This window comes from Heterodontus francisci, chromosome 14, assembly GCF_036365525.1.
Source record: "Heterodontus francisci isolate sHetFra1 chromosome 14, sHetFra1.hap1, whole genome shotgun sequence".
Taxonomy (NCBI): domain Eukaryota; kingdom Metazoa; phylum Chordata; class Chondrichthyes; order Heterodontiformes; family Heterodontidae; genus Heterodontus; species Heterodontus francisci.
In genome coordinates, this window is record NC_090384.1 from 46,790,726 (window position 1) to 46,818,092 (window position 27,367).

The 27,367-nt window shown below is 45.7% G+C and overlaps 1 protein-coding gene across 5 annotated transcripts in view; it reads left to right on the forward strand.

Annotated features, from left to right (window-relative positions):
- Nucleotides 1–27,367, forward strand: part of LOC137377021 (guanine nucleotide exchange factor for Rab-3A-like) — a 91,531-nt gene that overhangs the window by 42,780 nt on the left and 21,384 nt on the right. For all 5 annotated transcript variants that reach the window (XM_068046162.1, XM_068046160.1, XM_068046161.1 and 2 more), the window contains exons 2-5: nt 15,751–16,006; nt 22,499–22,594; nt 23,225–23,302; nt 26,494–26,709. In XM_068046162.1, coding sequence (XP_067902263.1) covers nt 15,751–16,006; nt 22,499–22,594; nt 23,225–23,302; nt 26,494–26,709 — 646 coding nt within the window. The remainder of the gene's footprint in view (nt 1–15,750; nt 16,007–22,498; nt 22,595–23,224; nt 23,303–26,493; nt 26,710–27,367) is intronic.

A 27,367-nucleotide genomic window follows, 5' to 3' on the forward strand; every position in this document is an offset into this window, starting at 1 on the left:
GCGTTCTAAGAGAGGCATACATATGGCAACAGTTTGCATTCTATGCAGATAGTCAGCATTCAGGCCATATGTGAACAAACAGAATATAGTTTACCCTGCATTTCAATCTAATAGTGCTTTTCATAACACAAAATAACAGCATATCACTTTACAGATTAGCAAAATCCTTGATAAAAATTAGCTGTAACCTTCGAGTGTTCTCCCAGTGTGTCTGCATTTTCAGGCCCCGCTGAGGGTGGAAACCAGGGGACAGGCCCAGAAATACCCGTGCTGGCTGGCGTGCTGGTTTTATGGCGCCATTCCTGGCACTGGCCATGTTCACCTGGGTGGGATTGTGATTCTATTTTTTTTTTATTTGTTTGGAGGATGTGGGCATCACTGGCTATGCCAGAATTTACTCTAACCTGTCCCCCTTTGAACTTGAGGCACTCCGTTCTCTCAGGTCTAACCCCGACATGGTCATCAAACCTACAGACAAGGAGAGTTCCGAAGAAGGGTCGCTGACCCGAAACGTTAACTCTGCTTCTCTTTCCACAGATGCTGCCAGACCTGCTGAATGGTTCCAGCATTTCTTGTTTTTGTTCCAGAATTTATTGCCTACCCCCCTAATTGCCCTTGAGAAGGTGGTGGTGGTGAGCTGCCTTCTTGAACCGCTGCAGTCCTTTGGGTGTAGGTACACTTACAGTACTGTTAGGAAGAGATTTCCAGGATTTTGATCCTGCCCTATTTTTCCAACTTAAGGCCAATTAAGGTATTCTGAGAGCTCGTTTAAGGAGTTCTTAGTTGAGAGTTCCAAGGGGGCGCACGGGCTAGACATAGTCTGGGGAAGACCAGTGAAAGGATACTGGTAGAGTGGGAAGTCAGCCATGCCCGCCCACGGAATTACACCAGAGCCATAAAACTTTCAATAGCGCAGAGGGTACTCGGCCATTGGGAAACAGGTGCCTTTGGTGCTGCACAAGTGGCAAGGAGAATGGGCACTAAGTGCTCTGGCAGGGGAGGGGTGGGGGGGGGGGGGGGTCATCCTCCTGTCATTGCAGGGGCAGAAGAGCAGAAGGCAAGGCAGCCAAGGATAACTGGGTAGCTAGCTGAGCACAGGGAAGGCAGCAGCTGGCAATAGGAGCACAAGTCTCCGATTTTATGCCCAGTAGTGATGAGCAACACTCCCTAATGGCCGGGGCTCCTGTGAAGGCAGAGGAAAAGTACAAAGGGTAGGAAGGACATGGAGGTCATACCCTCCATGTAGGATCTGCTGACGATGAAGGAGCTACTTGGAGGTGACTGAGATTCCGTGCTGCAGGAGACTGTGACTCTCCAGGCAGATAGTCACCACAGACGTCTGTGCCCTCATTGCTGAAGACCTCATGCCTCACAGCACTGCCCGCCATGCCTTGCCAGTGGCCGTCAAAGTCACTGTGACCTTGAACTTCTTCACCTCTGGCTCTTTTCAAGGATCAGCTACGGACCTCGACGGCAGCACATCACTGCTTCTTGCATGTTACTGATGCCTGCTTTGCAAGAGCTGGGCAACAAGTTATTTCACAACAGATGAGAGCAGTAGGTTTTGCCACCATTGCTGAATTTCCCCCAGGTGTAGGGCATCATTGACTGGTCAAGACCCTGGGAGCATTGTGGTGTTTTGCTGCACTCTCCATTACGTGGCCCTCCAGAGCGGTGTGGACCTTTTGAGACTAAGAGACCCTGAAACGTGAGTTCCAGGGGGAGGATCCAGAACGGAGGTGCTCCAGTTGCACAAGATGGTGCCTGGGCACGGTGCGGGGGGAGAAGGTCTCTTCAGGAATCACGTGATTCAAGAACATTTCAGCTGAGTCCCTCTAACTCAGGATAAAGGGGATGGGATGCAGTTCACTGAGGTATATGTGCCAATACATCTATTGAAGGTGAAGGCTGAAACATCTAAACTGTTAGCACCAATGTAGAATGCACATGTGCCAGAGCCTTTGTCCTTTCCTTAACCCTGCTGAGTATTTCCAGCATTTTTTTTTTGTTTCAGTGACCCACCCTGTGATCTGCATGATGTGGTGGTCTCCACACTTGGCCACTCCTACGTGGTGCTCCCCCTGCGGCCTCCGAGGAGGCGGAGACAGCCTGTTCACTGGTCTCCGCCTGCGGCTGAGCTGATGGAAGCTTCCCTTATTGTGGAGGTGCCAGTGGGGTGTCTCCAGAGGCTGCTGCGACCGTATTGTTGCAGAGGCAGCCTCTGTCACATGACCCAGCTATACAGAACCTCCCACAGCCAAAGGAGCCAAGGATGCTGGTTTCCCCCATAAGGGGTGGTTCCCTCATCCTCTTCAGTGACTTCCTCAGCCCTTGTCCCCAGCTCTGGATGGCTGGAGGGGGATACCAGCTGGAGTGCAACTGGCATCCATTCCAGACATCTGTGCCACCAGCGCCACTGACAGGTCCTGCCTACACCATGCTGCATCCTGTGCATGTCAGTGTGCTGCTCCTCCACCCACTTATCTGATGCTGCACATGGTTCTCAATGAGGTTTTCCACACTCTGGAGGAGCTCATGTGCTCGTAGACCTGAGCCATGGTGGCACACATGAGCTAGATGGACTCCACCATCCTAGGTCCAAGATCCCACACTGCCTCAGGGAACTCCAACATGTGGAAGCACATCTCCTGGTGCTGGTCTAGGTAGAGCCTCCATTCCTGTGACTCCTGAGGCCCTGCACCTATACCCAGCTGAATAGGGCTTTGCCAGTCCTCCATTCTGAGGGGAATGCCCACAGCTGCCTCTGCCTCTGGCACCTCCCCTGTAAACGTGTGCCAAATTCCTCACCCAATGCCACCATATCTAAACATATACCAGGATCCGCCAAGGTGTGAGAGTATGTGCGCTTATAAAGTGTGACAGCATTTTCTTTGCTTTTGTGAGGTTCCTCTGGGGCCGTGGAGAGAGAGGGAGAAAGTTACTCGGGTGGATACCTGCACCTGTGGAAGACGCAATATCAGAAGAACCAGCCCCGCTGCAATGCTGAGGCTACCCAGTGCAACTCTGCTCGGAATGCTACCGGATGGGGTGGTTTTCACTGCACCCGTTGCCAACACCACCCGCCCACCCTGCCCTGCCCTGGGTGCCAGGTGTCCGGCTTTCTAATCTTCTTTGCACTTCAGTCCACTCCCAGACTCTGCCATCTTGCTTCCTTCAGATTTAAATGGCTGCCGTGGGGATTTAAATCGGGCCCGAACTTCATCTGGCCTGCCTCTGCTCCTGCCCCCGTGGCCTCTAATTGCCCACCAAACACGACTGCAATTCAATTAAGAGGTTGGCCAGTGAGAATTGTGACTTTAATCTAATTCCTCCACCCACCCCCCACAGGCAGGTTTGGGACCCGGAAGCAGTCCCAACTTCTGTTTCCCACTTCCATTGTGAAAATTCAGCCCCAGGTTTCTGCAGATTAAGCTTATGTCCCAAGTCGACAGGATGTCAAAGGCATAACCCTGCCATGTCTGTGATCGGCCAATCAAGACTGCCAGTACTCTGGGTATGGGCCTCCTGGGCAGCTCTCCCACTGGGTTCAAAAAAATGAAACCATTCCAAAATATTGGGTGGGAATGTCACTGGATTCTCTTACTGAACTCCCATTGTCTTGAATTGATACAGTATGTAGGAAAAAACATTCTGGACAGAACTTTGTCTAAATCGAATCTACATTCCTAGACTCTTGCATGCTGTGTGTATTTAATCTCTTGTAAGCTGAATATAATTTAGTAGCCACTTTTTGCCATTGTCTGTTATCCTCTCCTTTCCTGTCAATTACCTGCCCCCACTTGACCGACCTGGTCAAATCTCTTTTTCAATACTCCACAGCCTTAATTTAAGATGAGGGGATAATTGGAGTGCTGCAGGGCCAAAGGTTAATTTTTAATCTTTAAATTCACACCCACCTATGCAGCATCTTTTCTACCTCCTGATTGTCAGTTGGATTTTATTGTCTTTGTGACACTGTTTCCTAGGCTTTCTCCCCTCTTGACTTTGTTTGACGCACACAAGTGCGAAGTTCTGATTTCTTTTCTCCAGGGTCGGCAGAAGTAGTGCCCGGGAGAGCAACCTGTAAATCCAGGACGGTCTCGATAATCCGACAGGAGGGTTGGCAACCCTGCTATAGGGATATTATTTCAGCGTGGTGATTTTGGTACCACAAAAAAGAACAAAAAGATTGCATTTGATGAGATGGAGAGAGATCACTAAGAAACACATGACCCCTTCATAGGCTGGTTTAAAAATTGCCCTGTTACAGGTTATATTTGCCAGTCACTATGGTGCAGGAGTGAAACTGGCACTGGGGGACATGAAAATCTAGCTCTGCTCCATTTCAGTGCTGAGTGTGATCTGTTGGCAGATGTTTTCGAACAGCTTAAAGTAGTCTCTCTGGAAATGATGCAGTGCTTAATTTAAGTATTACTGTGCATTTAAATGAGATCGAACAATTTTCCATCCACTCAGGGTTGGGTTGTACCTCATTTGGCCATGTGGAATGGGCCTGAGGGAGACTCCATGGGCGGTGGGATGCTTAAAGGGTCAAAGGTTTCCTTGCCTTTTTTAAAAAAAAAATGTCCCAGTTTTACAGTGTGTTTTTGGCACTTGTTTTTGTTATCCCTTTTTAGCATTTTTATAAATGTTTTGAGTTTTTTTCCCTTTTCTTGCTATTCATTATCAAGCAAATTTTGCAAATACAGACTTCTGTCAGGGAGTCCCACTAACCTGAATATGGGACAATTGCCAGGTGCATAATCCACGACCTACCATATGCATTCTGGGTAGAAGAGTTCCTGTTAAAAGCAAGCCTTGTTTCTTTTTTTATGGGATTTATAATTAGTTATCTGGTAATTCACTGGCAAGCTAACTGGACTTAAGCAGAACAGGGTAGCTTAATTTAAAAAAAAAAAGGAAACATTTCAAGAGAGAGACAAAGGCTGTGATATGTACTGGGAGGGAAGACTTGTTCATGTGGGTGGGGGAGAGCTGGGGAATGGAGACGTCTTGCCACATTTAATATTTTTCCACCGTTTCCTGCCCGGCAGCTGACCAGATTGATCGGCTAGCCAGGTGGGAAAGCTAGCGGTACAAGACTGCATTTGGGGACTGTTGGGGTGGCAACTGGGAAAGATTGAGGGTTGGTGACTGGTTCAGCTGCTAATAGGAAGGGAGGCAGGGTGGGGTGAAAGGGTGGTGGGGGAGGGGGGTAGAACAGTGTGGTTGGACCTGCATTTGGGACGGAAGGGGGGCTGGCTTTGTATTGCTGTTTTGGAAGGGGGCAGCTGATTGCGTTAGATTTGTTTGTGGGACTGGAGGAAGCCCTGACCCACAAGCAGTGCTATAAAATGTACTTGCCTTCTTGATCCGGCAGCTCCTGCCTCCGTTTAGCTGTTAGGTTTCCTGAACCCCGGGAAATCGGCTGGCCAGTGTTTAAAAATTAATTCTGGCCTCTAACTGCATCGTGGATGCCTGATTTAAATATTATGAGTGGGGCGTAAACATGCCTCAAACTGCAGCAGTAAAAATGGCCGCCTCCAGACCCTCGCCTGCTCCTCATAGGGTGGGGGGAGTGGAGTTCCTGAAAATTGTGTTGCTAGTGAGTCAAAGTTAATCATGGGGTTTATTAAAGCGTCTGAAATATTAAAGTATTAAAAGGTTGATGCAGTACAAGATAAAAGAAGGCATGACATGAGATCAGTTGGCACCAGAGCCAGCAGTAAGTCTGGGCCCTGGCATGCCCCTCTGCCAATGACCTATTAAAAATAGGCTTGGCAGTTTCTGGGGCATCAAAGCCAGTTGAAGATTGGTGCCATTGTTTGCAAGGATCTTTGCAGCCAACCAGCAGCATCATAGGGGTATCCCAACCTGTAGTCGTTCAGGTCACCACCTCCTTCAACTTGTGGCCTCTGTCCAGGCTAGCAAGGGAATATGTCCAGGCTAGCAAGGGAGTAGTCTGCAGTATCAGCCATTGTACTATCCACACGTGTATCAAATGATTTACTGGCGCACAGGCCAGTCTTCTTCTTTGGCCGCCTTGTCTCGAGAGACAATGGGTAAGTGCCTGGAGGGGGTCAGTGGTGTGTGGAGCAGCGCCTGGAGTAACTATAAAGGCCAATTCTAGAGTGACAGACTCTTCCACAGGTGCTGCAGAAAAATTTGTTTGTCGGGGCTGTTACACAGTTGGCTCTCCCCAGGCCAGTATGACGAATACTTTCATCTTATTTCCCAAAAACAACAGCATGATGCAATAGCAATGGCATCACACTTATCAAACTAGAGGCTCTGCAAGCGTTCTGTATCTCACCCATGGGTCAAAGTTATTAAGTATTATGCAGGTAGGTGGTTGTTAACAGGGATTTTATCTGTGAAGTGCCTGGAAGATAAGAATGTGCCAAAGATATCAGTTATAAGTTGCAGCCTGAATGTGTGCCCTGCTGGAGTATGGGCATGCATGATAAGCAATGGAAAAGCTTTAGCTTGCTCTCATCGTGAAGTCCCAATTCTCTCTGAGCTTGACAACACTTTGACCATCCCTGATAGCTTTCAGGAACATTTCAGAAAAACCTTCCTGCTAATTACTTCAGCTACTGCAATATGCCTCCCATAGAATCTATCTCACATCTACAAAAATTAGCAGAGGATTACACCACCAAACTTGTTTCAGACTTTGTCATTTACTTAACAAAGTTAAGCAAGTAAATAAATAAAATCTATATTTAGAGGAACAAATATACTTTCTAGCATTTTGAAATAAAAGGAAGACATTTTCTGCAGTTGCTTGACTAAATTGACTAGCTGTATAAAATGCTGGTTAGGCTGCAGCTGGAGTACTGTGTACAGTTCTAGTCGCCACACTATAAGGAAGGATGTGATTGCACTGGAGAGGGTGCAGAGGAGATTCACCAGGATGTTGCCTGGGCTGGAGCATTTCAGCTGTAAAGAGACTGGATAGGCTGGGGTTGTTTTCCTTAGAGTGGAGAAGGTTGAGGGAGGACCTGATTGAGGTATACAAAATTATGAGGGGAATTGATAGGATAGATAGGAAGAAACTTTTTCCCTTAGCAGAGGGGTCAGTAGATTTAAGGTAAGGGGCAGGAGTTTAGAGAGGAGTTGAGGAAAAAATTTTTCACCCAGAGGGTGTTTGGAATCTGGAACACACTGTCTAAAGAAGTGGCAGAGGTAGGAACCCTCACAACATTTAAGAAGTATTTAGATGAGCACTTGAAATGCTATAGCATACAAGGCTATGGGCCAAGTGGTGGAAAATGGGATTAGAATAGATAGGTGCTTAATGGCCAGCACAGACATGATGGGCCGAAGGGCCTGTTTCTGTGCTATGTAACTCTGACTTTAAATTACTAGTGTTTTGAACTAACTTTTTAGCTAGTGATCCTTTCCTTTTATATTTCTTTCTATGGAAGCTGCACTGGCCGCATATAACTCTCGCTCTCTCTCATATTTGAAAAGTTCAATGTATTTAAATACTCAGTTGCTGGGGCTCCTTGAATTTAAGTAACTCATAAGTGAATTCAAAAAGAACCTGTCTGTCATAGAGGTAACTGAACCAATCACACAGCATTGTCCATGTTTTGAATTATGGAGCTTGTTTCCTCTCTCCAGCCTATAACCTTAGAGTTAATGAACCCAAACCATGCCACCTTGATTTTAGGCTGGCTACCTGGAATTTAACTGCAGCAGGCTTTTAAACTCTTGGGAGTGAATGTCTGCGGGGGAAGTCCTGCTCTTCTGTAATTTTGGCAGGAGAGTGGTGCAGTCTCGGGAGAAACCGCATAACCAGAGTTTACACCATTTTTATGGGTTTTCTGTGGTGGTTCCTGTGAAGTTACAGCAGGTAAGCGAGAGCGCACCAGTGAAAATTCACTTCCTTTGTGTGTTGGCTTGGTTTTAAAGGGGCAGCCACGAATCCAGAGCTAGACAAAAATACTTCCACACCTATTCTTGAGACTTGGGAATACTGTGCACAGCGTTGTCAGGTTTGATGCGGTACTGTCCTCTAAGGACAGTGCTGTGGAACGTAAATCCTTCTTCCACCCAACTCTATGCAGCAGCACCTCCTTACTAGCCATGAGACAGGAAGTGTGGCCACTGTGCTGCTTTTGCTCTGGTTGCCTACCTGGCAAAGGCCTTCAGTAAATAATCTGCTTCAATTTGTGGGGCCATTTGGCCCCTTTTAAACTGGCCTCCTGTCTCTAATGGTGCTTCAGCATCAGTCCCTGTTGCAGAAACACCTGGATATTACTGGGGCCAGTTGCTGACAAGAGCATGCCGGAAGCTAACCTTGCCTAGATAATGACACCTGCCCCAGGGTCAGAATGGTGGGCAGAGGTCCTGACCTGACCCTGTAGGAGCAGATCAAGAAAAATCCTGCCCTAATTGTTTTGAAGGGATGAAAAGGGCATCTTGTTTTAAGGTTGGAAAATCAGAAAACATTTGAAGTGATCAACTTCTAAAAGAGAAAAAGACGGGTTTCATATATGGTATGAACCTTTTATCGGAGTTTAGTTTTTGATATTGATTTGCCCTTATCCCTCAAGATATTTTGAAAACTACAATCCATTTTTAAATGATTAAATCAGCTTATCCTCAATCCAACTAATCAGCCACCTGCCTTTGGGCTTCTGTAGGGTTGTTTGTGAAGTGCTTTGGGGCAAGCTGCACTTCATTAATCCAAGCTTTTCTTTGTCTTGGAACTGGATTTGGTTATTTAGCCCCTCGAGCCTGTTACACCCATCGATTAGATCATGGCTGATGGTGGAACAGATGGCAGTGATTTTACTTTCTGACTGCACTGCTCCTGGGATGATAGATGTGTGCGGTAAAAGATTTCAGCTCACGTTAACATGCGGTGTCTGGGGTTGCTTCCTGTAAAATTTCGTTGCAATCCATAAAGCTACTTTAATTTCATTTCAAATAACTAACTTTTTCAGGAAAAACTTCTTTCCTGTATGACAATTACAATGGTGTTCAAAATGCTGGAAAATTCACCAAATAAGTGCCAAATCAGACCTCCACAGAATGTAAATCTCGTATTCAGTTCTCACGCCTTGCCTTTAGCCACTTCTGAACTGTGCTTTTTCTTCCCCTTGCACTGAAGTTAATGGGTTGAATATACCCATTGCTTTGTATTTTCCATGCAACGACTTGTTTTAACAAGTCATAGGGCTATCTTTGAGTTGTTAGCTTTTTTTTTAAAGTGTTGGTCAGCTTTTTCTTTTTATCCAGACTGGCCTGTATGGAGATGTTGCACATTGTTGACTGCCCTGTCTTTTGACCTATTTGTCCTTTCAGCTAACTGATGCATGAAGCATAAAGGACAAGATCAGTGTTTGGATGTAGCTGACTGCACTGATGGTCCTTCTACTGCTTATAAACACATGCTGTTCCTAAAATGGGACGGCACTTTTTAAAAAAAAAAAAAGAAAAAGTTGCTTACATCACTTAAAATGTGGCCAACGTAAACAGCCATTTAACTTCTTTTATGCAGAAAGCTCCCACGCATTTGGCTTGATTCCATTTCAGCGCTCTCCCTTCCGTTGCAGCAGGTGCTGACTCTTGCTGGGGTATAATTCTACAGCACCAGCATCTCTCCTAAATGGGCATCATTCCTGCGTGAGCTTGGGCAGCGAATACAACAGGATATTCCACCTCCTGAAGGTATTGTAGCTGAGCCTGATTTTAGAACATAGAACAGTGCAGGCCCTTCGGCCCACTATGTTGTGCCGAACCTTTAACCTACTCTAGGATCAAACTACACAGTGGCGCAGTGGTTAGCACCGCAGCCTCACAGCTCCAGCAACCCGGGTTCAATTCTGGGTACTGCCTGTGTGGAGTTTGCAAGTTCTCCCTGTGTCTGCGTGGGTTTCCTCTGGGTGCTCCGGTTTCCTCCCACATGCCAAAGACTTGCAGGTTGATAGGTAAATTGGCCATTATAAATTGCCCCTAGTATAAGTAGGTGGCAGGGAAAATATATGGACAGGTGGGGATGTGGTAGGAATATGGGATTAGTGTAGGATTAGTATAAATGGGTGGTTGATGGTCGGCACAGACTCGGTGGGCCGAAGGGCCTGTTTCAGTGCTGTATCTCTAAAACTAAAACATACCTTTCATACTACTGTCATCCATGTACCTAAATAAGAGTCGCTTAAATGTCCCTAATGTATCTGCTTCTACTACCACCGCTGGCAGTGCATTCCACGCACCGACCACTCTGTGGAAAGAACCTACCTCTGACATCTCCCCGAAACCTTCCTCCAATCACCTTAAAATTATGCCCCCTGGTGATAGCCCTTTCCACCCTGGGGAGAAAGTCTCTGGCTATCCATTCTATCTATGCCTCTCATCATCTTGTACCCCTCTATCAAGTCACCTCTCATCCTTCTTCGCTCCAATGAGAAAAGCCCTAGCTCCCTCAACCTTTCTTCGTAAGACATGCCCTCCAGTTCAGGCAGCATCCTGGTAAATCTCCTCTGCACCCTCTCTAAAGCTTCCACATCCTTCCTATAATGAGGCGACCAGAACTGAACACAATATTCCAAGTGTGGTTGAACCAGGGCTTTATAGAGCTGCAGCATAACCTCGTGGCTCTTAAACTCAATCCTCCTGTTAATGAAAGTCAACACCCCATACGCCTTCTTAACAACCCTATCAACTTGGGTGGCAACTTTGAGCGATCTATGGACATGGACTCCAAGATACCTCTGTTCCTCCACACTACCAAGAATCCTGTCTTTAAGCCTGTATTCCGCATTCAAATTTGACCTTCCAAAATGAATCACTTCACACTTTTCCAGGTTGAACTCCATCTGCCACTTCTCAGTCCAGCTCTGCATCCTGTCAATGTCCCGTTGCAACCTACGACAGCCTTCCACACTATCCACAACTCCAGCAACCTTTGTGTCATCGGCAAACTTGCTCACCCAGCCTTCCACTTCCTCATCCAAGTCATTTATAAAAATCACAAAGAGCAGAGGTCCCAGAACAGATCCCTGCGGAACACCACTGGTCACCGAGCTCCATGCTGAATACTTTCCATCTACTACCACCCTCTGTCTTCTATGGGCCAGCCAATTTTGTATCCAGACAGCCAACTTTCCCTGTATCCCATGCCTCCTTACTTTCTGAATGAGCCTACCATGGGGAACCTTATCAAACGCCTTGCTAAAATCCATATACACCACATCCACTGCTCTTCCTTCATCAATGTGTTTTGTCATATCCTCAAAGAATTCAGTAAGGCTTGTGAGGCATGACCTGCCCCTCACAAAGCCATGCTGACTGTCTCTAATCAAACTGCTTTTCCAAATAATCATAAATCCTGTCTCTCAGAATCCTGTCCAATAATTTGCCCACTATCGACGTAAGACTGACTGGTCTATAATTCCCAGGGTTATCCCTATTCCCTTTCTTGAACAAGGGAACAACATTTGCCACCCTCCAATCATCTGGTACTACTCCAGTGGACAGTGAGGACTCAAAGATCATCGCCAAAGGCACGGCAGTCTCTTCCCTCACTTCCCGTAATATCCTTGGGTATATCCCATCTGGCCCTGGGGACTTATCTGTCCTCATGTCTTTCAAAATTTCCAGCACATCCTCCCTCTTATCAACCTGTTCGAGCATATCAGCCTGTTTCACGCTGTCCTCACAAACGACCAGGCCCCCCTCACTAGTGAATACTGAAGCAAAGTATTCATTTAGGACCTCCCCTACCTCTTTCGACTCCAGGCACAAGTTCCCTCCACTATCCCTGATCGGCCCCACCCTTACTCTGGCCATCCTCTTGTCCTCCACATAAGTGTAGAACGCCTTGGGATTTTCCTTAATCCTACCCGCCAAGACTTTTTCATGTCCCCTTCTAGCTCTCCTAAGTTCATTCTTCAGTTCCTTCCTGGCAACCTTGTAACCCTCTAGAGCCCTGTCTGATCCTTGCTTCCTCAACCTTAAGTAAGCTTCCTTCTTCCTCTTGACTAGCTGTTCCACATCTCTTGTCATCCAAGGTTCCTTCACCCTACCATCCCTTCCTTGCCTCATCGGGACAAACCTATCCAGCAGTCGCAGCAAGTGCTCCCTAAACAACCTCCACATTTCTGTCGTGCATTTCCCTGAGAACATCTGTTCCCAATTTATGCTCCCCAGTTCCTGCCTAATAGCATTGTAATTTCCCCTCCCCTAATTAAATATTTTCCCATCCCGCCTGCTCCTGTCCCTCTCCATGACTAGAGTAAAGGTCAGGGAGTTGTGATCACTATCACCGAAATGCTCTCCCACCGAGAGATCTGCCACCTGGCCTGGTTCGTTGCCAAGCACCAAATCCAACATAGCCTCCCCTCCAGTCGGCCTATCTACATATTGAGTCAGGAAACCTTCCTGGACACACCTGACAAAAACTGCTCCATCCAAACTATTTGCACTAAGGAGGTTCCAATCAATATTAGGGAAGTTGAAGTCACCCATGACAACAACCCTGTTACTTCTGCACCTTTCCAAAATCTGCCTCCCAATCTGTTCCTCTGTGTCTCTGTTGCTATTTGGGGGTCTATAGAAAACTCCCAATAAAGTGACTGCTCCTTTCCTGTTTCTGACTTCCACCCAGAATGACTCAGTAGACAAACCCTCCTCGACGACTTCCCTTTCTGCAGCTGTGATACTATCCCTGATTAGCAATGCCACTCCCCCACCTCTTTTACCTCCCTTCCTATTCCTTTTGAAACATCTAAACTCCGGAACATCCAATATCCGTTCCTGCCCCTGTGACATCGTAATGGCCACAACATCGTAGCTCCAAGTACTGATCCATGCTCTAAGTTCATCACCCTTATTCCTGACACTTCTTGCATTAAAATAGACACACTTCAACCCATCACACTGGCTGCAATTTTGCCCTGTCAACTGTCTAACCTTCCTCACAGACTCTCTACACTCGGTATCTGCCTGTTCAACAGCTACCCCATCCACTGATCCGTAGCTCAGGTTCCCATCCCCCTGCCAAACTAGTTTAAACCCTCCCAAAGAGCGCTAGCAAACCTCCCGCCCAGGATATTGATGCCCCTCCAGTTCAGATACAACCTGTCCTTTTTGTACAGGTCCCACCTTCCCCAGAAGGTATCCCAATGATCCACATATCTGAAGCCCTCCCTCCTACACCAGCTCTGTAGCCACGTGTTCAGCTGCACTCGCTCTCTGTTTCTAGCCTCACTCGCACGTGGCACCAGTATCAATCCTGAGATCACTACTCTGCTCGTCCTGCCTTTTAGCTTCCAACCTAACTCCCTATATTTGCTTTTCAGGTCCTCATCCCTTTTCCTAGCTATGTCATTGGTACCGATGTGTACCACGACTTCTGGCTGCTCCCCCTCCCCCTTAAGAATCCCGTAGACGCGATCCGAGACATCCCTGACCCTGGCACCCGGGAGGCAACATACCATCCGGGAGTCTTGTTCGCGACCACAGAATCTCCTGTCTTTCTAACCATTGAATCTCCTATCACTATCGCTCTCATCCAGATCCCGTTCTCATTTGACATTGAAATGTGCGTTTTGCATCAGACGTTACTGCACAGTCAGCAGGAACAAGAATTGTGGCCGACTTGGTTGCACTGAGAACGAGTGTAGTGTCCTAATATCTCCCTCGCTGAAACCAACTAACCCGGGACTCTGTGTTGTGTGTGTGTGTGTTCGATCTCGCATCTCAACCTAGATATATCTGACTGGGAGACGAACTGTATAATGTGCTGTTGTGCAGCCTGGGTAACAGAGTGTCACTGTGAGAGCTGAATAAGACACTATTAGCCTGAGTATAGAACAGCTCTGACAGACCCAAGCCTCCTGCACTGCTGTAGTTCCAGTAGAATAGGAACTGTTGGTATTGACACTGGCAGCATTCCCAGCTGAGATGCCTGGGGAATGATCACAGTGACTTGGATCATTACGTTCCTGTGGGTCACAGCCCAGATCTTGCAGGAAAGTCTCTTTGGTAGTGTCTGGATTTTTATTTGGCCAGTTTTCTGCTTTCCTGTCCTGAAGGCACTGACTTTGTTGTACAGTTCCGTGGATACTGCTAATGTTCTGTACCTCGGCCAAGGGAGCATTCATCTTATTTATCAGCTTGGACATGAACAATGAGGGCCAATAGGTAATATACAGTCAGGGCATCACAGTGAAGTCTGTTCTGTCATCACTGGACTTTTCCCTTTCTCCTACATTTTGCGGATTAAAAAAAAAACAAGATGACAGGAGTACCATGGATGCTTTCCCAAACAAAATCAGGTACAAATGAAATAAAGGCTTTAAACAAAGAAATTCCTAGGTTTAGATGATATTAATCCCAGACTGCTACAGTGAAATCCTAGGAATTTGTTAAGAAGCAAGTAGATGTAACAGTGGGATGGGAAAGATGGTTGGGTCTTCCTGGGTTGATGAATTGAGATGAACTGAATGTCTGCCTCATCCTTCAGGATCTTGTGGCCTGTATGGTTCAGTTGCTCACTGAATAAATTATGTTGCTGTAGATCGTTTCCCATTCCCAGTGTTTTTGCCAATATGTTTTTCCTCCTTACGTAATATTTATTATTTTGATGAGAAACTGAGGCGCAAAGCCCAAAAGTGCTCTCTGATTAGAAGGAGTGGGAGAGAAGATGAGCTGAATCAAGAAACAGTGGTTGGGTGACATCAAGCTTGGGTTTCAAAAGCCTGCAGATTGTATGATGATGGGAAAATTTAAGGAAGTAAAGAATTCTCCAGCTTTCAGGCCCTGGGGAAGAATGAATTGGAGTAGAATGCAGGACAATGAATCTGAGTTTCCACACAGCACTGCTGGAGGGAGGAGGAAAGGTTGATAAGATTTGACAGTAACATTTAATCTGTTGACCTTTATCTCATGTAAATTGGCAGTGAGTATTTGCATCATACATTAGTCATTTAACTCCCCACCTTTCTAAATCTCTGGGAATATTTCACTATTTTTGGATGCAATTGTGTAAGTATTGAAAATAGGAATATTGAGTGCTGTCTCCATGGTGATATGAACAGTATGACACTGAAAGAATTAACAGTGGGAGATGTGTGTGGGGGGAGTGGGGGTGCAAAGAACAATTACTTGAGTCATATGTGGAGAATGGCTGAATTGGTGAAGTATCATAGGGGTGATGGTGCCTGAAGACGATACCCCAGAAGGAGTCAGCGGCTTTGAGAGAGATGAAAACTGTGGTTAAAAATCTCAGCTATCCATTGTAGCTGTGGTGTGTGCTCACCATCTTGTGTCAGCTCATTGTAACTGTACCGATCCAGTTGTGGAGGAGGGTTTATTCTGAATTCCAGTAACATGCCACAGGCTGCAGCCAATTTAACCTCCACTGCTGTGCAGTTATGCATCACTGTTTGCAGTATTTTGTAAATGATGGGAGGACCTATAACTCCTCTCTCTTTCTTTAGGTAGATTTTGTTCATTCTTTGCCTTAGTATCTTTATCTTTCCCCTCATTTCCCGCCAGAGGCCTCCTGTTCCCTTTTCATTGTAGATTGGTCTCTGTGTGTCTGTCTCTGTGTGTCTGTCTCTGTGTGTCTGTCTCTGTGTGTCTGTCTCTGTGTGTCTGTCTCTGTGTGTCTGTCTCTGTGTGTGTTCGTACCTGGATAAGGATGGAAGCAGTGTTGTTGCTTGGATTAGGGTGGACCTGCTCCAAAAGTCTGGATACATCACCTGAATTCCTATTTGTCTTTCTAATTAGGGAACAGAAGCAAGCAGCTGGGAGCCAGTGTTTTGCCAATGAAAGAGTCCTGAAGACCTGGAAGGAGGCAATGCCCGTGGATGAAGAAGTTGGGTCTGAGCAACGCTCAGCAAATGCTCAGCAGGAAAACTCTGAGCCCATGAGCGAGGAGATGCTTCGCAATGCCTACCACCTGTCCCGGCTACGGAGTTCCTCCGTGGAAATACGGGAGAAAGGGTCAGAGCGACTGAAGGAGGAGCTGGCAAAGGCGCAGAGGGTAAGGGGGCACAGCTTTGTGTGATAAAGGCAGAACTTCAACCGTTTGCACTGGAGTAACTGGTTCACATACTTCAGTTATGGATGAAGAAATGGATGATGATCACTTGGGAGAAGTGCAATACCAACCAGAGTAAAGGAGGAGAGATGGAGTTTGGGTTTTAATGCCCATTGTGGTTGTTGATTGTGAGGAAGAAAGTATTATCACATCAGTCTTGGGCATATAACTGAAAGCGGTGGAGAAATCTTCATTGCCACGTATCTAAAGGTTTTGAAATGTGTCCATCTGCTTTGAAGGTGTCTCACAAATATCACATTTATAACAAACAACTGCTCATGACTACAAATCTGTCAATGATCACCTTTTAAAAAGGGTAAAAGTAAAAGAAAATCAATCCTGCTGCTATTTTTCTAGACCTGGCTTCCCCTCAAGGGGAGAAACTTCATGATTTTTTTTTAGATTAGATTAGAGATACAGCACTGAAACAGGCCCTTCGGCCCACCGAGTCTGTGCCGAACATCAACCACCTATTTTATACTCATCCTACACTAATCCCATATTCCCAACAAACATCCCCACCTGTCCCTATATTTCCCTACCACCTACCTATACTAGTGACAATTTATAATGGCCAATTTACCTATCAACCTGCAAGTCTTTTGGCTTGTGGGAGGAAACCGGAGCACCCGGAGAAAACCCACGCAGACACAGGGAGAACTTGCAAACTCCACACAGGCAGTACCCGGAATCGAACCCGGGTCCCTGGAGCTGTGAGGCTGCGGTGCTAACCACTGCGCCGCCCTGTTTAATGTTTAATAACAGCTGTCAATCTGTGGACACAGGTTGCCAGGAATTAGTCTTTAACTGAACTCCTGAAATACCCATTTGCAGGAATTCGACTTTGTAGCTGTAATATGGAAGTTAAGTTTAAACGCAGCTCTGCCTTAGTAAAACAATATGGTATGTATTATGGCCAGGAAGCTTGTACTGTGTATTACTGAACATCAATAAGAGCAGGCGTAGGCCATTTGGCCCATCGAGCCTGCTCTGCCATTCAACTAGATCATGGCGTATCTTCTACCTCCGCCATTTTCCCACACTATCCCCATATCCCTGGATATCTTTTTAATATTTAGAAATCTATTGACTCTGTGTTGAATATACAGGAAGGCAGATTATTATCTGAACGGCTATAAACAGAGGGGAATATGCGACGAGACCTGGGTGTTCTCGTACACCAGTCGCTGAAGGTAAGCATGCAGGTGCAACTGGCGGTAAAAAAGACAAATGGTATGTTGACCTTCATAGCGATAGGATTCGATTATAGGAGCAGGGATGTCTTGCTGCAATTATACAGGGCCTTGGTGAGGCCACACGTGGAATATTGTGTGCAGTTTTGGTCTCCTTATCTGAGGAAGGATGCTCTTGCTATAGAGGGAGTGCAGCGAAGGTTTACCAGACTGATTCCTGGGATGGCGGGACTGACATACGAGGAGCGATTGAGTCGGTTAGGATTATATTTGCTGGAGTTCAGAAGAGTGAGGGGCGGGGGGGGGATCTCATTGAAACCTATAAAATTCTAACAGGACTTGACAGGGTAGATGCAGGAAGGATGGTTCCCGATGGTGGGGGAGTCCAGAACCAGGGGTTATAGTCTAAGGATACGGGGTAAACCTTTCAGGACTGAGATGAGGAGAAATTTCTTCACCCAGACAGTGGTAAACCTGTGGAATTCGCTACCACAGAAAGCAGTTGAGGCCAAAACATTGTATGTTTTCAAGAAGGAGTTAGATATAACTCTTGGATTTAAAGGGATCAAAGGATATGGGGCGAAAGCGGGAACAGGTTACTGAGTTGGATGATCAGCCATGATCATAATGAATGGCGGAGCAGGCTCGAAGGGCCGAACAGCCTACTCCTGCTCCTATTTTCTATGTTTCTGTACTCAATGATTAAGTTTCCACAGCCCCCTGGGGTAGAGAGTTCCAAAGATTCACCAACCTCTGAGTGAAGAAATTCTTCCACCTCAGTCCTAAATGGCCTGCCTCGTTCTGAGACTGTTCCCTGATTCTAGACGCAACCCCACCACCCCCCGCCCCCCACCCCACACAAGCCAGGGAAAGCACCTTCCTACATCCACCCTGTCGAGCTCTAAGAATTTTATATGCTTCAATGAGATCACCTCTCATTCTTCTAAACTCTAGAGAATACAGGCCCAGTCTCCTCAATCTTTCCTCATAGGACAATCTCACCATCCCAGGAATCAGTCTGGTGAACCTTCATTGCACTCCCTCTATGGCAAGTATATCCTTCCTAGGGTAAGGAGACCAGAGCTGTACACAATACTATACACCATCGCTCAATACAATTGCAGCAAGGCTTCTTTACTCCTGTACTCAAATCCTCTTGTAATAAAAGCCAACATACCATTTGCCTTCCTAATTGCTTTCTGCACCTGCATGTTGGCTTTAAATGACTTATGAACAAGGACAACCAGGTCCCTTTTGGACATCACTTCCCAATCTCTCTCCATTTCAGAAATACTCTGAATTTCTGTATTTCCAACCAAAGTGGATAACTTCACATTTTTCCACATTATATTCCATCTGTCATGCTCTTGCCCACTTAACTCGCCTGTCTAAATCCACTTGAAACCTCTTTGCAACCTCCTCACAACTCACATTCCCACTGAGTTTTATGTCATCAGCAAACTTGGAAATATTACATTTGGTCCCCCATATCCAATCATTGATATAGATTGTGAAAAGCTGGGGCCCAAGCGCTGATCCTTGTGGTACCCTACTAATCACAGCCTGAGAACGACCTGTTTATTCCTGCCCTCTGTTTTCTGTCCATCAACCAATTCTCAATTCATGCCAGTATGTTGCCCCTAATTCCATGTGTTATAATTTTGCTTACTAACCTCATGTGTGGAACCTTAGAGTCTTCTAAAAATCCAAATACACCACATCCACTGGCTCCCCCTTATTTATTCTGCCTCAAAAAGAAAAAGCTGCCAACAGGTTTGTCAAACATGATCTCTCTTTCATAAATCCATGTTGACTGCCCATTCCAGCATTATTTTCTAAGTGTCCAGTTATCACATCCTTTATAATAGATTCTAGCATTTTCCCTACTACTGATGTCAGGCTAACAGGTCTGTAGTTCCCCATTTTCATTCTCCCTCCTTTCTTAAATAGTGGGGTTACATTTGCTACCTTCCAATCTGCAGGAGCTGCTCCAGAATCTATTGAATTTTGGAAGATGGTCACCAATGCATCCACTATCTCTACAGCCACCTCCTTTAAATACTCTGGGATGTAGATCATCAGATTCACGCTAGTCCATTAGATACCTCGTATTCATGGGAGGTTTTTTGTATCTTCCTCCATGAAGACAAACACAAAGTTCCGAAGAAGGGTCACTGACCCGAAACGTTAACTCTGCTTCTCTTTCCACAGATGCTGCCAGACCTGCTGAGTGATTCCAGCATTTCTTGTTTTGGAACACAAAGTATTAGTTTAGTTTCTCTGCCATTTCCTTATTCCCCATTGTAAATATCCATGTCTCTGCCTGTAATGGGCCCACATTTGTCTTTTTTTACTAATCTTTTTCGTTTTTATATGCCTATAGAAGCTTCTATGTTTCTTGCTAGTTTACTTTTATTTTCTTTCAGTTTCTTGGTCCTCCTTTGCTGAATTCTAAAATGCTCCCAATCCTCAGGCTTGATACTTTTTTGGCAATTTTATAAGCCTCCTCCTTTAATCTAATATAATCTTTAACTTCTTGTTAGCCAAGTTTGGATTGCCTTTCCTGCTGGGTTTTTGTGCCTCCAAAGGAATGTCAATTTGTTGTAGTTAACATAAACGTCGACACAGGTGATCCTCCTGTGCAATATAGGAATACTTTTAATGGTTCCTTTTTTAAAAAATTGTCATTTAAAAAAAAAAGTCTTCCCTTCAGCCATCTTCAGGTGTCAAGCCAAGCTGGCATTAGTTCACAGGTGCTGTCACAAAGACCAAAGAACAGTACAGCACAGGAACAGGCCATTCGGCCCTCCAAGCCTGCGCCGATCTTGATGCCTGCCTAAACTAACACCTTCTGCACTTCCGGGGCCCATATCCCTCTATTCCCTTCCTATTCATGTATTTGTCAAGATGTCTCTTAAACGTCGCTATCGTATCTGCTTCCACCACCTCCCCTGGCAGCAAGTTCCAGGCACTCACCACCCTCTGTGTTTTAAAAAAAAAACTTGCCTCGCACATCCCCTCTAAACTTTGCCCCTCACACCTTAAACCTATGTCCCCGAGTAACTGACTCTTCCACCCTGGGAAAAAGCTTCTGACTATCCACTCTGTGCATGCTGCTCATAACTTTGTAAACCTCTATCATGTTGCCCCTCCACCTCCGTCGTTCCAGTGAAAACAATCCAAGTTTATCCAACCTCTCCTCATAGCTAATGCCCTCCAGACCAGGCAACATCCTGGTAAACCTCCTCTGTACCCTCTCCAAAGCCTCCACATCCTTCTGGTAGTGTGGCGACCAGAATTGCACACAATATTCCAAGTGTGGCCTAACTGAGGTTCTGTACAGCTGCAACATGACTTGCCAATTTTTATACTCTATGCCCTGACTGATGAAGGCAAGCATGCCGTATGCCTTCTTGACTACCTTATCCACCTGCGTTGCCACTTTCAGTGACCTGTGGACCTGTACGCCCAGATCTCTCTGCCTGTCAATACTCCGAAGGGTTCTGCCATTTCCTGTATACCTCCCACCTGCATTAGACCTTCCAAAATGCATTACCTCACATTTGTCCGGATTAAACTCCATCTGCCATTTCTCCGCCCAAGTCTCCAACCGATCTATATACTGCTGTATCCTCTGACAATCCTCATCATTATCCGCAACTCCACCAACCTTTTGTGTCTTCTGCAAACTTACTAATCAGACCAGCTACATTTTCCTCCAAATCATTTATATATACTACAAACAGCAAAGGTCCCAGCACTGATCCCTGCAGAACACCACTAGTCACATCCCTCCATTCAGAAAAACACCCATCCACTGTTACCCTCTGTCTTCTGTGACTGAGCCAGTTCTGTATCTATCTTGCCAGCTCACCTGTGATCCCATGTGACTTCACCTTTTGCACCAGTCTGCCATGCAGGACCTTGTCAAAGGTTTTACTAAAGTCCATATAGACAACATCCACTGCCCTTCCCTCATCAATTATCTTCGTCACTTCCTCAAAAAACTCAATCAAATTAGTGAGACACGACCTCCCCTTCACAAAACCATGCTGTCTCTCGCTAATAAGTTCATTTGTTTCCAAATGGGAGTAAATCCTGTCCCGAAGAATCCTCTCTAATAGTTTCCCTACCACTGACGTAAGGCTCACCGGCCTATAATTTCCTGGATTATCCTTGCCACCCTTCTTAAACAAAGGAACAACATTGGCTATTCTCCAGTCCTCTGGGACCTCACCTGTAACCAATGAGGATGCAAAGATTTCTGTCAAGGCCCCAGCAATTTCTTCCCTTGCCTCCCTCAGTATTCTAGGGTAGATCCCATCAGGCCCTGGGGACTTATCTACCTTAATGCTTTGCAAGACACCCAACACCACCTCCTTTTTGATAATGAGATGACTGAGACTATCTGCACTCCCTTCCCTAGGCTCAACATCCACCAAGTCCTTCTCCTTGGTGAATACTGATGCAAAGTACTCATTTAGCACGTCGCCCATTTCCTCTGGCTCCACGCATAGATTCCCATCTCTGTCCTTGAGTGGGCCGACCCTTTCCCTGGTTACCCTCTTGCTCTTTATATATGTATAAAAAGCCTTGGGGATTTTCCTTAATCCTGTTTGCCAATGACATTTTATGACCCCTTTTAGCCCTCCTGACTCCTTGCTTAAGTTCCTTCCTGCTGTCTTTATATTCCTCAAGTGCTTCATCTGTTCCTAGCCTTCCAGCCCTTACAAATGCTTCCTTTTTCTTTTTGACTAGGCTCACAATGTCCCGTGTTATCCAAGCTTCCCGAAACTTGCCAAACTTATCTTTCTTCCTCACAGGAACATGCTGGTCCTGGATTCTAATCAGCTGACGTTTGAAAGACTCCCATAAGTGATCATTCTTCAGAGTGAGTCTAAACAGTGATTGCTGGCAGGTTTTTTGACATCATAACTGAACTCACTCCTGCCCTCACCTGATGTCCACATGCATGGATACTTAACCAACAAGTATCTCTGGACAGTGATTTGGTACATTAGCCTAGGCCAGTGGTGTGGAGTTATTGCCTATGTGCTCGCACCTGGGGTGTGTCAAGCTAACTTAATACAGAGTGGGTTAGAACCTGGAGCCATTCCTGGTCTGTAAGGCTCAGGACTGTACTAGACAGTGCATTTGTGCTCTGAGCCATCAGGCGTAGCCTTCCAGTGATAGAGGTAAGTGATGTGACTGTGTGACATGTCTTCTTTTGTTCCCTGGTCAGGAGCTGAAGCTGAAGGATGAAGAATGCGAGAAACTGTCTAAGGTGCGGGAGCAGTTGGAGCAGGAATTGGAGGAGCTGACAGCTAGCCTCTTTGAGGTACTGTCAATTCTTGATGTCGGAAATTAGTTTGGACAGACTTAATCCAGTTTCCGGTCTGGGATGCCGGAGGGCCCCTCTCCCTGGCTGGATTGCATGGGTTTGGGTTCAGGGTAGTTGCCAGTGATGAAAGTGAGGTTGACTATGGCATATATCCTCCCTTTAAAAAAAAAAAAAAAAACTGTAAACTGTTTAAGTGGGTCTGTATGAAGATATAACAGAATTACAGAACACCGGGTTACAGAAATTAAGCCATTCCTGTAATTAGCATTGGGAGTGCTCATGAATTATGTGTTCAGTGATTTAGTTTTTTTTCGCATCCCAGACTCCACCATAGGTTCTCTATAAACTTTTAATTCATCAAGTTCTTCTCTTCAACTCTGCTATTTAGTAGAGTGGAGGGATTGGGTCCACTACAGGCTCAAGCCCATTGTACGTGGACCCTGACTATGGTAATAACGAAGAAGGTATTTCTCCTTTGACCGAGTCTGATTTCTGGGACTCGAGACCTGGATTGACGCAAATATGTTTTTAAGCCAATTTCCTTTTCCACTCTACCCTGACCCATGCCTGAACTAATGCCCACTCTCACTGCTAGCGCTGAGTAATTGTTCTTTCTCTTATACACAGGAAGCACATAAGATGGTGCGGGAAGCAAACACTAAACAGGCCACAGCTGAGAAGCAGCTTAAGGAAGCACAAGGGAAGGTAGGTAACCTCCACCCATGCTATGGTCAAGCTTTTGTGTCCTGCAAATTACCTGACGTGGCAGATGTCTGATAGGGTGGCTCAGAAGGTTTGGTAGCATGAAAGCTTCATGCTGTGGTAACCTTCACTTTTCTAGTAAGAGCTGTCCCTGATCCTAGATGTTGACTAAAGGTTATTGTGCAGCAGATGTGTGGCAGCATGTCTTGACATGGTGAAGAGATATCTCCTCTGACACATCCAGGTATTTGTTAAAGATGCAATTAATATAGGTCCTGGGGTAGGGTTGAGTACAGTCAATATGCTTCAAGGGTCATTGCAGCATTTGTTGCACCTCACAAACTCCCCTTTGTTTTTAAACATGCAGCTTGTTTGGAACACCTCCAAAGGGATAACCATCCTCCCCTTGAATGGTGCGATTTCAAATCTGGCAGTAACCAAGAGTAATATAGCTAAGTATTGGCAAGGAAACCACCACCCCCCCCCCCCCCCCACCCCTCCCAAAAAAAAATGGAATAGTACCCAATGAAACCAGCTTAACACATGGAACAAATTGCTGCAAGAGGTAATAAAAATAGTTTCCTCCATTGGAAACCACCGTCTGCCTTTTAAGTGTTTTACAAGTCCCAGGATACCCTTGTGACCAGATCTTATCAGGAGCAGAACACTGGGTGGAATCTTGCCTTGAGTTGAGGTTTGGCATGGACCCTTTAGTTACACTCTCATACTAAAATGTGAACAAGCATGTCCTCAGTTTTAGGCCAGCTGGCTAGGGGCTGTTTTCTGACTTGACATGCAACATGTGCCTGAGTTTTTGATGTGTACTCTCAGCAGGCGATGCTCCCCAGCAGAAGTGTGAAGTGTAATCTGCCCCTTAGTCGAGTGCGGATCCAGCCTGGACTGATGAATAAGTTTGGTGTAGTGTCATCAAGTTTCCATTGGACTTGAGCCCATACACAAAACTGCCTTTTTTTATACTATAATTGAGGCAATTATCCAAGACAAAATTAATTGGCACTTGGAAAAATCTGGGTTATTAAATTAAGGGCAGCACAGATTTGTTAAAGGCAAATCATCCTTGACTAATTTGAGTTCTCTGAAGTAACTGCGGAGGTTGATGAGGGTAGTGTGGTTGATTGTTGTGTATATAAACTTTCAAAAGGTGTTTGATAAAGTACCAAATAATAGACTTCTTAGCAAAATTGAAACCTGTGGGTTTACAGGGACTGTGGCTGTATGGATATGAAATTGGCTAAGGGACAGAAAGCAGAGAGCTGTTGTGAACAGTTCTTTTTCAGACAAGAGGGAAGTGTGCAGTGGTGTCCTCCAGGAGTTGGTGTTGGAACCACTGCTCTTTTTGATATATATTAATGACCTTGGCTTGGGTACATGGCACAATTTCAAAGATTGCAGAAGACACAGAACTTGGAAATGTAGCAAGTGGTGAGGAGGATTGTCACAGATTTCAGGAGGATAGAAACAAACTGAAATGAGCAGACACATGGCAGATGAAATTTAATGTAGAGAAAAGTGTGAAGTGATTTTGTTAGGAAGAATGAGAAGAGGCAATATAAAATGAATAGTATAATTTTAAAGTGGATACAAAAACAGTGTAACTACACAAATCTTTGAAGGTGACGGGACAAGTGGAGAAGGCTGTTTGGGTGGCAGAGTGGCGCAGTGGTTAGCACCGCAGCCTCACAGCTCCAGGGACCCGGGTTCGATTCTGGGTACTGCCTGTGCGGAGTTTGCAAGTTCTCCGTGACCACGTGGGTTTTCACCGGATGCTCCGGTTTCCTCCCACCGTCAAAGACTTGCAGGTGATAGGTAAATTGGCCATTGTAAATTGCCCCTAGTGTAGGTAGGTGGTAGGGAATATGGGATTACTGTAGGGTTAGTATAAATGGGTGGTTGTTGGTCAGCACAGACTCGGTGGGCCGAAGGGCCTGTTTCAGTGCTGTATCTCTAAATAAAAAATAAAAAAAAATAAAATGAATATGGAATTTGCATCTTTATAAATAAAGGTGTAGAGTACAGAAGCAAGGAAGTTATGCTAAACCTTTATAAAACACTGATTAGTTCACAGCTAGAGTATTCTGGCTAATTCTGAGCACCACACTTTAGGAAGGATGTCAAGGGCTTGGAGAGGGTGCAGAGGAGATTTATTAGAGTACCTAGGGATGAAGGATTTCAGTTATGGGAAGAGACTGGAGAAGCTGGGGTTATTCTCCTTCGAGCGGGGAAGGTTATGAGATTTGAAAATCATGAAGGTTTTGGTAGAGTAAATAAAGCAAACTGTTTCTAGTGACAGGAGGGTCGGTAATCAGAGGGCACATATTTAAGGTAATTGGCAAAAGAACCAGAGGCAACATGAGGAAAACATTTTTATGCAATGAGTTATGATCTGGGATGTATTTTCTGAAAGGGTTGATGGAAGCAGATTCAATAATGTTCAAAAGGGAATTGGATAAATACTTGAAGGGAAAGATTTACTGGGCTATGGGGAAAGAGCACAGTAACTCATTCAAAGAGCTGGCACAGGCACGATGAGCTGAATGGAAAACTTTGTTCTGTATCATTCTATGATTCTAATGGTTAATTGCACTCCGGTCAAAGGACAACAGATGTGGGAAATAGAACAATACAACAGTGGTACAGCTCCTGGAGCTGTAATGAAAGGTTTAAAAAAAAAAAAAAAAAAAAAAATTACCTTTTTTTGGGCCTTTTCTGGCCCTGACTACTCTGCATGGTTCACCTGATGGGAAAAGCCATAGCATCTTCCCCACAAAGACCAATGGTTAAAATAGCAGTCGGGCTTGATGAAGTCATCAGAATCCAATCGACTTATAGTTTACTATGAGTGTCCAATCCACCCGCTGAGCAGCAGAGCAGATTAACATGAAACTGTGGGACGGGAGCATGGCATCTCTGTTAACTTTCTCCACCACCACCGCTGCCCTCCCCACTCCCCTGCCACAACTCTGTCCCCTCAGTTTCCACCAGTGGGCAGGGTTAAAATCACTGTTTTGGGTATCTGACATAGAAGATGTTCCATTCCCCAGCATTAACATCCCTTAACATGTTTAAGCACAAAATTCACAGGAAAAAAAATTCTGATGTTTTAGCCATTGTCTGCGAATATTGATGACTGGGTGTTGTGTTGGTTACTCTGCCTCTTCTTCACCCCATCTTAGATTGATGTGCTACTGGCTGAGGTAACTGCATTGAAGACCCTTGTGATTACATCAACGCCATCCTCTCCCAATAGGGAGCTGCACCCGCAGCTCCAGAGCCCCTCAAAGGCTGTCTTTAAGAAAGGCCACGGTCGCAACAAAAGCTTGAGCAGTGCCATCATCACAGCAGCTACACAGAATACCCATTTACAGCCAATCAGCAAGGACGGCAGGGAGGTGAGTGTGAAAATGGATTTGGACGCAGCGTCTGTCTGTCCTGGCTGCCTCGCTCCTCTTGTCTGCCTGCCTGCCCCCTGCCCGGTTCTCTGTCTGTCTGTCTGTCTGCTTCCCTGTCTGTTGGTTCAACGAGTAAAGCTACATTTCCCTCAAAGTGGGGTTGTGATTCAGTGTCTTGTTTGATAGATATCACATTGGCAGAGCATCTCCAGGGCAATTTTAACTGCCCCTCTCCCCAGTTTCCACCAGGCTGGCAGAGTTAAAATCACCACGTAGGGTGGCTGAAGTAGAAAATGTATTGGGAACTTTCTAAACAAACTTTTTTCTGTAAGTTATTTGTGTGCTACCATCACCGCCTGATCACAAAACGCCTGAATCTCTTGGCTTGTAGCCAGGTAGTGCCTGGTGTTTCCTTAAGCCCCATTTCACCATTGTCTGTCTGGCATTTTATTTCCTGCACATCTGCGCATCAATCCAAGGTTCAGGGGGCGGCCAGCTGACCTAGGCCAGGGTTTCTGTCAGTGCTTGAGACGATGCAGGGCTGGTTTGTTGTTCTGCTCTGCAGAAGCAAACTTTTCTTCTTGTGGTTTACCATCAACCAACTAAGGTTGACTACTCTGGGTTTATAGAAATTGAGGGAGCTGGGGCCCTGTCACTC